Raw genomic sequence first — 12,914 nt, 5'->3', positions numbered from 1 at the left:
GAATCTGAATGAGATCCTTGCCGGGTAGAGTAATCTTGGTTGTAGGTTCTTCCCTTTCATCACTTTAAGTATATCATGCCACTCCCTTCTGGCTTGTAGAGTTTCTGCTGAGAAATCAGCTGTTAACCTTATGGGAGTTCCCTTGTATGTTATTTGTCATTTTTCCCTTGCTGCTTTCAACAATTTTTCTTTGTCTTTAACTTTTGCCAATTTGATTACTATGTGTCTCAGTGTGTTTCTCTTTGAATTTATCCTGTATGGGACTCTCTGCTCTTCCTGGACTTGGGTGACTATTTCCTTTCCCATGTTAGGGAAGTTTTCGACTATAATCTTTTCAAATATTTTCTCGGGTCCTTTCTCTCTCGTCTCCTTCTGGGACCTCTATAATGTGAATGTTATTGCATTTAATGTTGTCCCAGAGGTCTCTTAGGCTGTCTTCATTTCTTTTCATTCTTTTTTCTTTATTCTGTTCTGCAGCAGTGAATTCCACTATTCTGTCTTCCAAGTCACTTATACATTCTTCTGCCTCAGTTATTCTGCTATTGATTCCTTCTAGTGTATTTTTCATTTCAGTTATTGTATTGTTCATCTCTGTTTGTTCTTTAATTCTTCTAGGTCTTTGTTAAACATTTCTTGCATCTTCTTGATCTTTGCCTCATAGCTCTCTGCCTTTTCATCTTGTCTCCTTTCTGTGAATGTGGTTTTTGTTCCACAGGCTGCAGGATTGTAGTTCTACTTGCTTCTGCTGTCTGCTCTCTGGTGGATGAAGCTATCTAAGAGGCTTGTGCAAGCTTCCTGATGGGAGGGACTGGTGGTCTCTCTCAACATTCTTACTGTAACAGTCCTGATCCTCCCCACGGCATGCTTCTTGAAAACAGGGGTGGGGAAAGAGGCAACGTTACAGGACTGTGAAAGAGAAAAACACACTATTTCAAAAACTGCTCTCCCAGTTATCACAGCTTTCACTGACTCAAGCTTGGGTGATGCCAGCATCCCACATAGGGGGTAGAGGGTCCTCTTCACAAGGGTGCAAAGGGGGGATCCTCTCACATTAGCACCCCGATGGTCCCACATTTCCTGAGCAAGCAGACTGCCTTTATTTTCTAGGCCAATAGGGGACAGCCAAGCATTTTCCCCCTTTTGTTTTGGCTGCTAGGAAGTTTAAAGTCAAATTTGTTGCCCAACAATGGTAAGTGTTTAATTATGTGCAATCCTCACACTGAACCCATTCCTGGCTCCATCTTTCTTCCTTAATTTTAATGTATGCATTTTATTTTCTTATAAGCCACTTTAAAATCTTTCCTGAAGTCAGGGGAAATAAATTCATGGGCAGGTACAATTCTAGGTCCCTGACTACAGTTTGTAGCACTTAATCTTTTTTTTTTTTTTTTAATGAGATGCTGGTGTTTTTATTTTTATTTATTTATTTTTGGCTGTGTTGGGTCTTTGTTGCTGCGTGCAGGCTTTCTCTATTTGCTTTGAGTGGGGGCTACTCTTTGTTGCAGTGTATGGGTTTCTCATTGCGGTGGCTTCTCCTGTTGCAGAGCACGGGCTCTAGACACGTGGGCTTCAGTAGTTGTGGCATGTGGGCTCAGTACTTGTGGCTCACAGGCTCTAAAGCGCAGGCTCAGTAGTTGTGGCACATGGGCTTTGTTGCTCTGCAGCATGTGGGAACTTCCCGGACCAGGGCTCAAACCCATGTCCCCTACATTGGCAGGCAGCTTCTTAACCACTGCGCCACCAAGGAAGTCCCTGTCCCACTTAATCTTTATTCCAGATGAGGAAACTGAAGCTCAGAGAGGTTAAACAAACAGGCCAAAGGCAGGGCCCTTCCTGAGTGTCTAAGTGAGGCTCTCAGCTCTCTGTGTTCAGAGTCAACCCCCAGTAGGAAGCCCTTGGTCATGGTTCTCTTGGCAGGTGGGCCAACATTGTGCTGAGAAGGAGCAGAGGGGAGATTCATGTCAGATTTGTTCCAAACCCTGGGACTCTCCATCAAGCATCATGGGGATTTGCCCAGCATGCTCTGAGGCAGCCAGCCCTGCTTGAGAGGATTCCTTTTGCTGGGTCCACCATTTCCCCGGTTAATTGACCAAGAAGGTTCTCAAGGGCCAAGCTGGGGCCAGTAATTCTGTGACGAAAGCAGGTGAACTGCCTTGTGGGAATAAGTATTTCAAAGGTGTGTGCCAACCTCATCCCCGAGGCCCCGAGTTCTTGAGATGGGGCTGTGTTCTCCAGGTGCTGGGTACTCCAGGTATGCTGTTTTCCTCGACTCGAGATAAGGCTGCCTTCCTAGAAAGAGTTTGGGATAAATGCAAAAGCTGACACAAAGGAGCTATTCAGAAAAGAATGAAGAGAGTTTATATGCACCAAAAGGAAAGGATTATTGCTAACTGAAAAAAGCAAATAAAAGAGCAGTACAATGTATTAAGATCCTATGTGTGAGTTTGTTTTAAATACACATACTCAGATAGATACATATATGTAGACGCACACACACCACAGACCTCCATACACAGAGACTCCCCACTCGAAAGCCCCTCCCAACCCTGCCACACACAAGAGGTTTAGAAGGAAACACCAAACGCCAAACTGTTAACAGCTGCTTCTGGAAAGAGAGACAGAAAGTGGGATTATGGATGAGAGAACTTTTACTTTTTAATTTTTACTATATATATTCCCATACTGTTAGAATCTTTTTTTTTCCTGTTGATTTCTCCACTTTAATTTAAAGAAATGCAAGTTAACAGAATGCTCTTGAAAAATTTGTTGGAAACCAATGATATAATTAAACTAGGAACTACTTACATATATAATTAGGAACTGCTTATATGCTCCCCAAACTATCAATCATAAATGCAGAGAAAATGTAGTTTATCAAAGGGCTGAAAACAGAAATAACAAGAAAACATTTTTTAATGGATTAGAATACCGCAAAAGAACAAAGACCAAATTTACAATTTACAAAAAGAAATCTAAGTTAGATGAATTCCTCCATTAAAGGACAAAGATATTTAGACTGTGTTTAAAAAAAAAAAACCTAATTATATGCTGTTTATCAGAAACTTATTTAGCAAAATTGCAATAAAATTTATAAGTAAACATAACAAAAGTATTTTATGCAAATGCAACTAACAGGAAACAATACCAATATCAGTGACAGTGTACTGATTGTGAACAATATCAATGTCAGACAAAACTTAATTTTTACAAACATCTTTACACAAAGAGAACCATTTTACTAACAAGGATTTAATTCTCAAAGCTGAAACTCTCATAAACCTTTAAGTGACAAATAACACTATCTCAATGTATTGAAGGGAAAGGTGTTAGAAATAGGAGAAGAAACAGAAAAACAATAGCAGTGAAAGATTTTGACACATTTTGAGTTTTTAACAAACTAAACAGATGAATAATAAGCAAGAACATAATTAAATATGCATATCAAAAGATATACATTATGTATCAGTCAGGGTTGTCCAGAGAAAACTAACCATCATGTCTTACAAAAGAACATAGATTTTTTTTTTGTCTCCTGTAATTCATAGAATGTTTCACTGGTCACATATTAAGCTGCAAAGAAAAATCACATTCTAAAATCTGGTCACAATCTCTGAACAAAATGCAATGGACATATTGTTAGGATTTTTTACATTGATGCTATCACTTCATAATTTAAGGACTTTAAAAACAGATGTATTGAATAAAATCAACCGCTGTGAACATTTCCTGTGAATGTGTGGCTAAGATTAAGGAGCACCCAGTGGCATCGAGAGGGCCAGCATGTTGTCTCAGGAGAAAGTCGGGGCAGGTGGGAGGAGGGGGTGTTTTCCTTCCTGGCTGGGTGTCAAGTGATGGGCAGCCTTAGATGTCTAGGGTTTCAGTAGCTCCAGCAGAGCTGCAGAGCCTCAGAGCCCTGGCTGTGGCCATGGTGTCAGAAATGTAGGAGGACCCTTGGTGGAGGTAAGCAAGGGTGCCCCTAACGGCCCCTCTGAGTACGGTGTTGTACCCAGCCTTTCAGATGTGGGAGGTTCCCAGGTCTCTGACCTCTGCCCTTCCAGTGTGGGGTGAGCCGGGGTTACGGGGATGGCGGGCCCTCACACACCCATGGATTCCATCAGCTTTCATCATCCTCCTCGCTGTGCAATCCATCCATCCAATATGGATCCATATTTTCCCAGCCATCAAGTCCAATGAATGATAATCCTTTCTTGTTGGAACATAGACATTCTCTCCATTCTTTTCTAATCAGCTTCCTTGCATCATCTTTTGCTTTCATCCTCAGTTCATTCTGGGAGGGCAGCCTTACCTGGAGTCTTTGAGGGATATGGGCTGTATCCTGGAAAGAAAGTCACCTGGAAACAAAATATCTCCAGGGAGGACAGGCCTGAGTAAGGTGGCCCTGGAGAAGCTGCTGAGGAAAGAGGGGAAGGCCTGGGGTCCTGTGAGGGTCACTGGAAAACCACCTCTTGGGCACCCCCTCCCCGAACAGTAACCTGTCTCCCCAGGCAAGCAGGTCTGAAAGGCCCGTGGACCCTTACCGTGCCATCTCAGCATCATTCAAGTGTCTTGGGTAAGGCTATGGGTTATCTCACCCTTAACTCATCATTAGGGGAAACTAGATGGTTTGGGGACAAAGGTAAATTTTTGCTGTCTTGTGGAGGCAGGCCAGTAGAGGGTTATAGTCAAGAGCATGAGCTTTGGAGTCAGAAATACTTCAGAAGCCAACCGTGCTTCTTCCCAGCTGTGATCTCTGAGCCTCAGTTCCCCCGCGTAGAATGTGGCACTAATGATGTCAACTTCTCAGGGGGTGTTGTGAGGACTGAATGAAATAATGAGAATGAGGCATCTAACCAAGGCCCACATGCAGTCTCTCAGTAGCAAACCAGTTGCAGGGGCTGTATGGACAGGGTGTGCACGGGCTGTGCGGACAGGGTGGGCTTTCCGGTCTAACAGACCCATGGTGCCACCTTGTGGTTTCTGTCTCTCAGAGCATCTGCTTAATCTTTCTCAAATCCAATGACCCTTTTTCAGATGCCTAACGAGCAGGCTGTGCTTGGTGAAACTCATTATTGTTTAAACAATGAAAGACTGTAATGGTAAGTATGGTGTTGATGTCATGCAATGCACCTTAGAAATATCTTAGAAAGTGATGCTGAAGAAGCATCATTTGGGAGGACTCTCCCGTCTCCCCCGTCAAAGAAACCAGCATTGCCCAAATACCCTCAGATGTTCCGAGCTTTAGGGGTGGAGATGCATAAGCAAATAAAAAACATCTCTCCTCAGTTTCCAAGCTTCTGCCCGCTTTCAAGTCCTGCCCTATCACAATCTCCCAGTCATGTTCGACTTTCCCCTCCCCTACTGATATCTCTTCCCCGACCACATACCCCACTCAAACCTCCCTTTTCCTTTTCTCCTCCACCCCACTTCAACACTAATGACCACCTCTTCTAAAATAGCACCCGCCCAATCCTCCGCCCCTTTCCTGCTTCATTCCTCTCAGTGGCACTCAGCACTGACTCCCCCTACTTGTTTCTTCTTTGTTTACTATCTTGCCCCATTTGAACGAGGGCAGGGATTTTAGTCTTTCTTCGTTGCTGTACCTTCAGCACCTTAAACAGTGCCTAGCTGTAGTAGGTGCTCAGTAATTGTGGTTGGTTGATTGAAGGAAGGAATGAAAGCAAAGGTGGAGTCTGAGACAGGGGAAACTAGAGAAGCTCTGCATGTCACAGGATTAAAACTGGAAAGAAACCTCATTTCCTAAGGTAGGAAAGAAGTTTCCTAAAGAAAGGGCTGGTTTCACGAGTGTGGGTCCAGTGTAGTCACGTAGGCCTCACATGTAGAAGGAGCTGGCATTCAGAAGGGTCCACCTGGAGTCTAATGCTCTGTGCTTGCAGTCTTGAAATTCATCATGTGCTGCTGAATCCGTGTTTTGTAAGTCAAGTCCAATGGGGCAGGGGCGCAGGTATGGGCTCAGGGCCTCCGCTCACATGGTCCCGCCTCCTGCCCCTGGGGCACCGAGCCCCACCCAGCCTCCCACACTCTGTTCCCAGAGGGGCCTCAGCATGGGCAGGGGAAGGGTGCCCAGAAGTATCTCAGGACAGGGGATGGCGGCAGCAGCCTCCCAATGCCTTCCCCCCTCCTGGGCTGGCAGCCCCATAGCATGGCTGGTGGGCGGCCAGCTCGAGGCCCTACCTTGGCAGGGGCGATCCAGGCACCTCGATCAAGGTACAAAGACAGTCCCAGCTTGGAGGTGTAAGATCCTTGGGGGGACCTATCTGCTGCAGTGGTGGCTGTGGGCTCGACTCCTCCAAACCGGCAGTGTGTAGGGCAGGTGCCAGAGTCACGCGTCCCCAGGCACCTGTCACAGGCATGTGTGTGTGTGTCTCTTCTGGCCAGCTTGAGTCACAAAATATGAATTACATAATTTCAGTGATCCCACAGATGAGCTAAATGTGCTGCTACTTGCATTTAAAACTGGCATCACACTACATAAAAGATGAATAGTAAAGTTCATGCTAATAATTTAAAATTTCAAATTCTCTTTACTTATAAAATTAAATAGCAAATAACACCACAATAAGCAGAGAGCGACCTTGGAAGGAAGGACAAGGCTTTATATATACCTTTATTTTTATCTATTTATTTATAAACTTTATTTATTTTTGGCTGTGTTGGGTCTTCGTTGCTGCACGCGCGCTTTCTCTAGTTGGGGCGAGCGGGGGCTACTCTTCGTTGTGGTGCACGGGCTTCTCATTGCAGTGGCTTCTCTTGTTGCGGAGCATGGGCTCTAGGCGCGCCGGCTTCAGTAGCTGTGGCACGCGGGCTCAGTAGTTGTGGCGCACAGGCTTAGCTGCTCCGCGGCATGTGGGACCTTCCCAGACCAGGGCTCAAATCCATGTCCCCTGCATTGGCAGGTGGATTCTTAACCACTGCGCACCCCAGGGAAGTCCTACATGTACCTTTAATAGTACTTGTTTCCTGCTTTTTGAACCACATTTTTATTTTGCACTGGGCCCTGCAAATTATACTCAACATTTACATCAAAGTGGTTCTGTTAGGATTAATCTGTGGGTATACCATAAAAGCCTGGTAATCAGTTTCTGATTGTATTTCGACATTACATCTTTGATAGAACTACGTTATCAACTGTGTAATAAACCTACAATAAAATAGCTAATAAAGGAGCTATTTCTTCCCATTTATGACATTATAAGCCTTCATAACTTGGTCTTATTTCATTAAGCTAAAAGGATTAGCATTGCCAGGAAAACATCACATGAAAAATGTGATGGGCACAGCAAGGACTGCTAATTCATATTAAAAGTCAGACATGTAAAAACAATCCATCAAAACCAAAATAAGTTTCCTTCAGGGGTGAGGTACATTCCAACAAGTTTCAGCTGAGGTTTCTCAGGAGTGGTACTCTGACATTGAGTTGTGAGGGCCGTCCTGTGCACTATAGGATGCTTAGCAGCATCCTTGGCCTCTACCCACTAGATGCCAGTAGCACCCTCCCTCCAATCATAACAGTTAAAAATATCTCCAGACATTGCAAATATACCCTGGGGGGCAAAACTGCCTCCGTAAGAACCACTGGCTTAGATGGACAAATGAGATGGGTAGGAAAGTGCCGTATAGCTCTTGCGAGCATCACATTCTCTTCCCTACCCTCCAATGTCTAAATATCATAAACTCAGACTCCCTCCAACTAAGATCAACAAATACAAGCGACATGAATACAGGAAAACTAAAGAATTCTTTTATTTAGTGAAAAAAGAGTGGGCAAATGACAGACAGCTCACATACTGTTAAATAGAATAAAAGGGGAAAGAAAAAGAGTAGAGACATCATAGTGATGGATTTTCACAAAAGGTGACAGATTTAAACTACAGAGCAAGGGGATATTTACAAGTGAGACGTCAAGGTATTAGTGACCAATCTATATCCAATTAGGTCTTCTCTAAGCTCAAGAACATTTAAAACCTCAGACTTAAATTTTAACTCTAGACGTGACAATTGTAAGCACACCACTTCAGTCCCTTAAAACTTCTCAGTAAGTGCTGCTCCTGGGTAAATGTCTTTTTCTAATATTATTTCCCCACCCCAACATATAGAATATAACATTTCATGTTCCAGTAGTAATCACACACAGGATTAAAAACCCGACCGGCCAAGAAAGCCTTATTCTTTCTATTAAGCGTTCTTTACAAAAGAAAGAAAAATGAAAGGGGTGGACATTGGTACAATTCTCGCTGAAGAACAGCAAGAGTAATACCAAACCACCCTGCTTACTATAGAAAAGGCACGGTTCGCGGAACCAGGTATACAGGATACAGCAGTCGAATACCCATCTCGAAAGGGCTGGCAACATTAAACACTGTACACAGGTCTGTGTCTCTGGGTCAGGCTAGCGCATGCCCAGGATCTGTCTGCTTTTCAGTTGGTAAGCTTTTTCAATGTCTGACAGGGCTTGAGCGCGAAGCTGAGCAGCATGAAGCCTTTTTTTCAGGTCCTTGCACTTGGATTTGGAGGTGAGCTGATTCTCAGAATTCTCACTCCTCATGACATTCTCCTTACTCTCCCCACTGAAATGAACTTTCTTCATCATTATCGAGGATGTAAGATCAAAAAGTTCTTTAGAAAGAAAAAAGAAAAAGGTTTTTGAGTTTCATGAACAGGAGATGAACTCCTCCATACTTATCAAACTTACCAAAATATTTATTGCCAGTTTGCATGTGAAATCTGGGTGCCTGTTTATTCTCTCTGGGATAGGAGTGTTAAACAAAATTCAACTGAGCAAATATTAAAGATCTTACTGGCTTTATTCAATGATTCATAAATCGGGCAGCATCCCATCCAGAAGACAGAAAGGAGTTCCAAGGAGCTGTACAAAAGGAAATGCTTTTATAGGTAGAAGGGGGCGGGACCAGGAAGTTACACCAGCAAAGCGGGGATTGTCTGTGGCAAGGTCACCTTCCTTTAGGGGACAGCAGGGGTCTATCAGGCAGATGACCTCACTAGTGCTGACCAGGTAATTCCAGATTGACTGGTTTAAGATTCCATTCCTGAGAGAGGCTGAAACTGCCAGTAAGTTAGGTATTAAGTCCTGATTTGGTGACGTTTGGTGACCAGTGACTCCATTTTGGACCTGTTGTCTCTTTTTTAACAGGTTAGGGGCAAGAGGTTGGCAGAAATCAATCAGCCTTTTAATCTGTAGCCAAAAATCAAGGAACCTATGTTTTTTTATTCTCTCGACAATCAACATTCCTCTTAAGGTTAAATGCACTGAGGATTATGGGCCACAATATAAAACTTCTGGAAACCAATGCTATTTATCTCTATTCTTGAAAGCAAGTGCCATTCTACCTAGAACACATTACTTCCAGAAAAGTACGGAAGCAGCTCTTTCTCATAGCGAGCACCTACGGTTTTGGCTAAATACTTAAGAACACATTTTAAAGCGGCTTAACTGACCAGAAACTTCTTCCAAAAAGAACCTAAGCAAGATTCAGCATGGTAAAAGTAAATTGAGTTAACAGTGAGTGAACTGTACTTTTAACATGAAAAAAATGATAATTTACTTAAAGTGGCTACACTATGGAAGCAGAAGCTCTTTCTCATAGCGAGCACCTACGGTTTTGGCTAAATACTTAAGAACACATTTTAAAGCGGCTTAACTGACCAGAAACTTCTTCCAAAAAGAACCTAAGCAAGATTCAGCATGGTAAAAGTAAATTGAGTTAACAGTGAGTGAACTGTACTTTTAACATGAAAAAAATGATAATTTACTTAAAGTGGCTACACTATTAGCAACTGACAACTATTTGGGGGTTGGGGACTTGAAGGTTTGAATTCTAGAACTTTTTGTTTTTCCTTTGTGTTCATTTAAAGGAAATATGTTCAAATATTTACCGAGCTCACTGTATGGGCCATTGTGGACCAAACAAAGGCCCTATTGTGGTAGGAGGAGATAGACCATAAACAAATAAACAAGCCCATATGAGGAATATTTGAGGATGGTATGTGCTGTCAAGGAAATTAACACGGAGAGAGGGAGACAGAGGTGCTGGGGGTGTTTGCAGTGATGAAGCTGCATAATAAGGTGACTTCTGAGCAGAGACCTGATGAGAGTGAGGAAGTAAGAAGTCACGTGACTATCTAGAGATGAATGTTCCAGTCCAAAGAAATGGAGACGCCCTGAGGGAGGAGCAGGCTGCACAGAGAAACACTGCCCTCCGACTGTCCCAACTTCCCATTTCATACACTGCTTCTCTGCAAAGCATTTTAGGAGATTGCTTTTAGGCCTCAACTCCATTGTTTCAAACAGATCCACCTTTATTACCACAAACACCTATACGTTTGTAAACAGACAGTGTAAACTGTAAATCCTACTAATAAGACAGTTTTATTAAGAAAGTGTTTAAAAAAAGAATTAGTATTTCATTAAATAGACTAATTAGAGCTTTTAAAAAGATGCTGTTGCTTACTGTGATGATCTCAATTTATTTGTTTTCCTCATGTCTGAATTTTATAGCCCAAGGATGGGGAGAGGATATTTCCAACTGTCTTGAGTTCACAAGGGCACCCCCTCCCCACCGCTTTGTTGCTTTTCTTAGGGGTCTGACATGCTCAGTCAGAGCCCTAAGAAATGCTTCAAAATACCTCCTACCCACACTGGACACCATTCCCACAGCTCATTTTAAGTCTCTGCCATGATTCGCATACCGGTAGATTATTCTACCTACGTATCCTACAAAGTGAAACACATCATCCTTCGCCAGCTCTTCTCACCCTTTGCTCAAAGACTCTCAGGGCAAGATGTAAATAAATTCTTTAACTAGGAGAGCCGTCCCCAACAGGACCTTCAATATAATTCTCGGCAACGGGCTTGATGCATGACACTTACCCAGATAAAAATTCCTCCTCACTCTATCACAGTAATCATGATTTAAGTTCTAGTTTACCTTTATGGATGGCAGTGTGGAATCTAAGAAAAGCTGAAATAAATATAAAAATACTGAAATGGTAGATAGCAATATTGAGAAAAAAGATATTTACTTCCATCACTAGTTTCATTGGTTTCCATCACTTATTACAGAGCATATGCAGATATTAAGCAATCACATTTTGACATACACATGTTTCAATTGGAATGAGTCTTAGCAAAGATCCAAAAGTGATGGCCTATTCTACAGTTGGTTTGTCACACCTTTTAAGCCATACTTTCTATGAAGGATGTGGCAAATATGAGTTGGTCGTGTGGTAATAGTAAAATGCTAGGATTTTCACTTGAAAATGGAGAGAAACGTAGAGTTTTGAAAATATACCCAGAGAAAAATCTGAAAGGCACAGCATTTTTTTAAAATGACCTAGTTTTTAAAAATAAATATCAAATACTGAACACACAGTCTGATAAGGCGAATAAAACCGAAGATGAAATCATCCTGACTCATTGCCTCATATCTCTGATCACAGTTAAGTCAGCCATTGCTAAAACAGAATTTTTATCTCCACTGAAACGCATATATTCAATTAACTCCATCATAAAATTCAAGACTCTGGAAATTTAAAGGGCTGCCAAAGCCACCTTCGGGGCAACACTGGTGCCCATTTCCTCATTTGTGGCACCAACTTCTGTTCTCTGAGCTGGTTCTCATACCTGGACCACCCGCCAGAGACAGGAACTTCTGGTCCTTCAGCAGGCTGTAATTCTTCAACAGACTTTCTGCTCTGGCCAGCTTGTTCTCTGCCAGTCTCTCACGAACACAAAGCTCACGTTCCTTCTCTTTAAGAAGGGAATGGAACAAGAAAGAAAGAAATTAACAAGTGGCTCTGGGTATAAACAATTCACATTTGGTAATCTTACCGCTTTTCCTTATTGCTAAGGCTAACAGCCTGACCTCCGATGAGTCATGTTTTGTGAAGGGTTTCCTACTGTATACTCCAGCCAACCGGACTGTTCCCGTTTCATAATGCAGTGTGGTTAGTATATTGTATGTTGTCTTAGTTTTCTCCTAAGGACTGGCTTAAGCACAAGGACAAAGTCAGCTTCAACCTTTGGTTGTGATGTGTGGGAATAACTCATGGGGGAAAACAAAGAGCTACTGCCAGCCCTGCTCTCCGCGGAGAAGGGGCAACAGTTCATTTTCCGGGCGTTACCCGGCTGCATGGTACAAACCCTTCTCCCTCTGGGTGAATGACAGCGCCCAAATAAAAGGGAAAAAACCACAGCTCAGTTAGGTGGTACTTCTTTAGATCAGTAACAAAGGCTATTATTTATTCATGGCCCAGCATTCAGAGAGTTCAGATTTCAGCTGCTATGTGAAATTACAAAACACTGGGGAAAGTTTTAATGAAAAGATTTTGGTTGTTTGTTTTTTGTGGGTTTTGTTGTTGTTTTTTTTAAAGAATTCTTTTGACAGAAGAGACAAAGATTTTCAGGTGAGCACAGGCTGTACCTCCCACAGACAGCGTATCTCACAGTACTAGACAATTATCATTAGGAAGTAAAACATTAACAAACGCATTTAGATGCTTTACAAGTACGTTTAAATAGAAAAACACTTAAGAAGTCTGCATTGGCATAGAGCTGCAGAAGCGAGATCCGGTGAGCCATGAGGGGGGAAGAAGACAGTCACGGCCCGTCTCTTATCCCTCGATGTCAAAATGCAGAGCTGCACTGCTGCTGCCTTGCAGAATCCTAAAACCTGGGTAGCAGCTCTCACTTTAGTGGAGTAGACAGCTTCAACATCAAAAACTCATTAGTGGGCTTCCCTGGTGGCGCAGTGGTTGAGAGTCCGCCTGCCGATGCAGGGGACACGGGTTCGCGCCCCGGTCCGGGAAGATCCCGCATGCCGCGGAGCGGCTGGGCCCGTGAGCCATGGCCGCTGAGCCTGCGCGTCCGGAGCCTGTGC

The 12,914-nt window shown here is 43.1% G+C and overlaps 1 protein-coding gene across 1 annotated transcript in view; it reads right to left on the bottom strand.

The window, feature by feature from the left end:
- Positions 1 to 7,871: 7,871 nt before the first annotated feature.
- The window catches only part of NEK2 (NIMA related kinase 2), an 11,926-nt gene continuing 6,883 nt past the window's right edge, over positions 7,872 to 12,914 (bottom strand). Inside the window, exons 7-8 of the mRNA XM_007102633.3 lie at positions 11,660 to 11,785; positions 7,872 to 8,634 (exon numbers count right to left, since the gene is read on the bottom strand). Of these exons, the coding sequence (XP_007102695.2) occupies positions 8,408 to 8,634; positions 11,660 to 11,785 (353 nt within the window). The 3' untranslated portion in view covers positions 7,872 to 8,407. The remainder of the gene's footprint in view (positions 8,635 to 11,659; positions 11,786 to 12,914) is intronic.

This window comes from Physeter macrocephalus, chromosome 4, assembly GCF_002837175.3.
Source record: "Physeter macrocephalus isolate SW-GA chromosome 4, ASM283717v5, whole genome shotgun sequence".
Classification (NCBI taxonomy): Eukaryota; Metazoa; Chordata; class Mammalia; order Artiodactyla; family Physeteridae; genus Physeter; species Physeter macrocephalus.
Note: the sequence above shows the minus strand (reverse complement) of the source record. Positions and strands in the feature narration are given on the sequence as shown.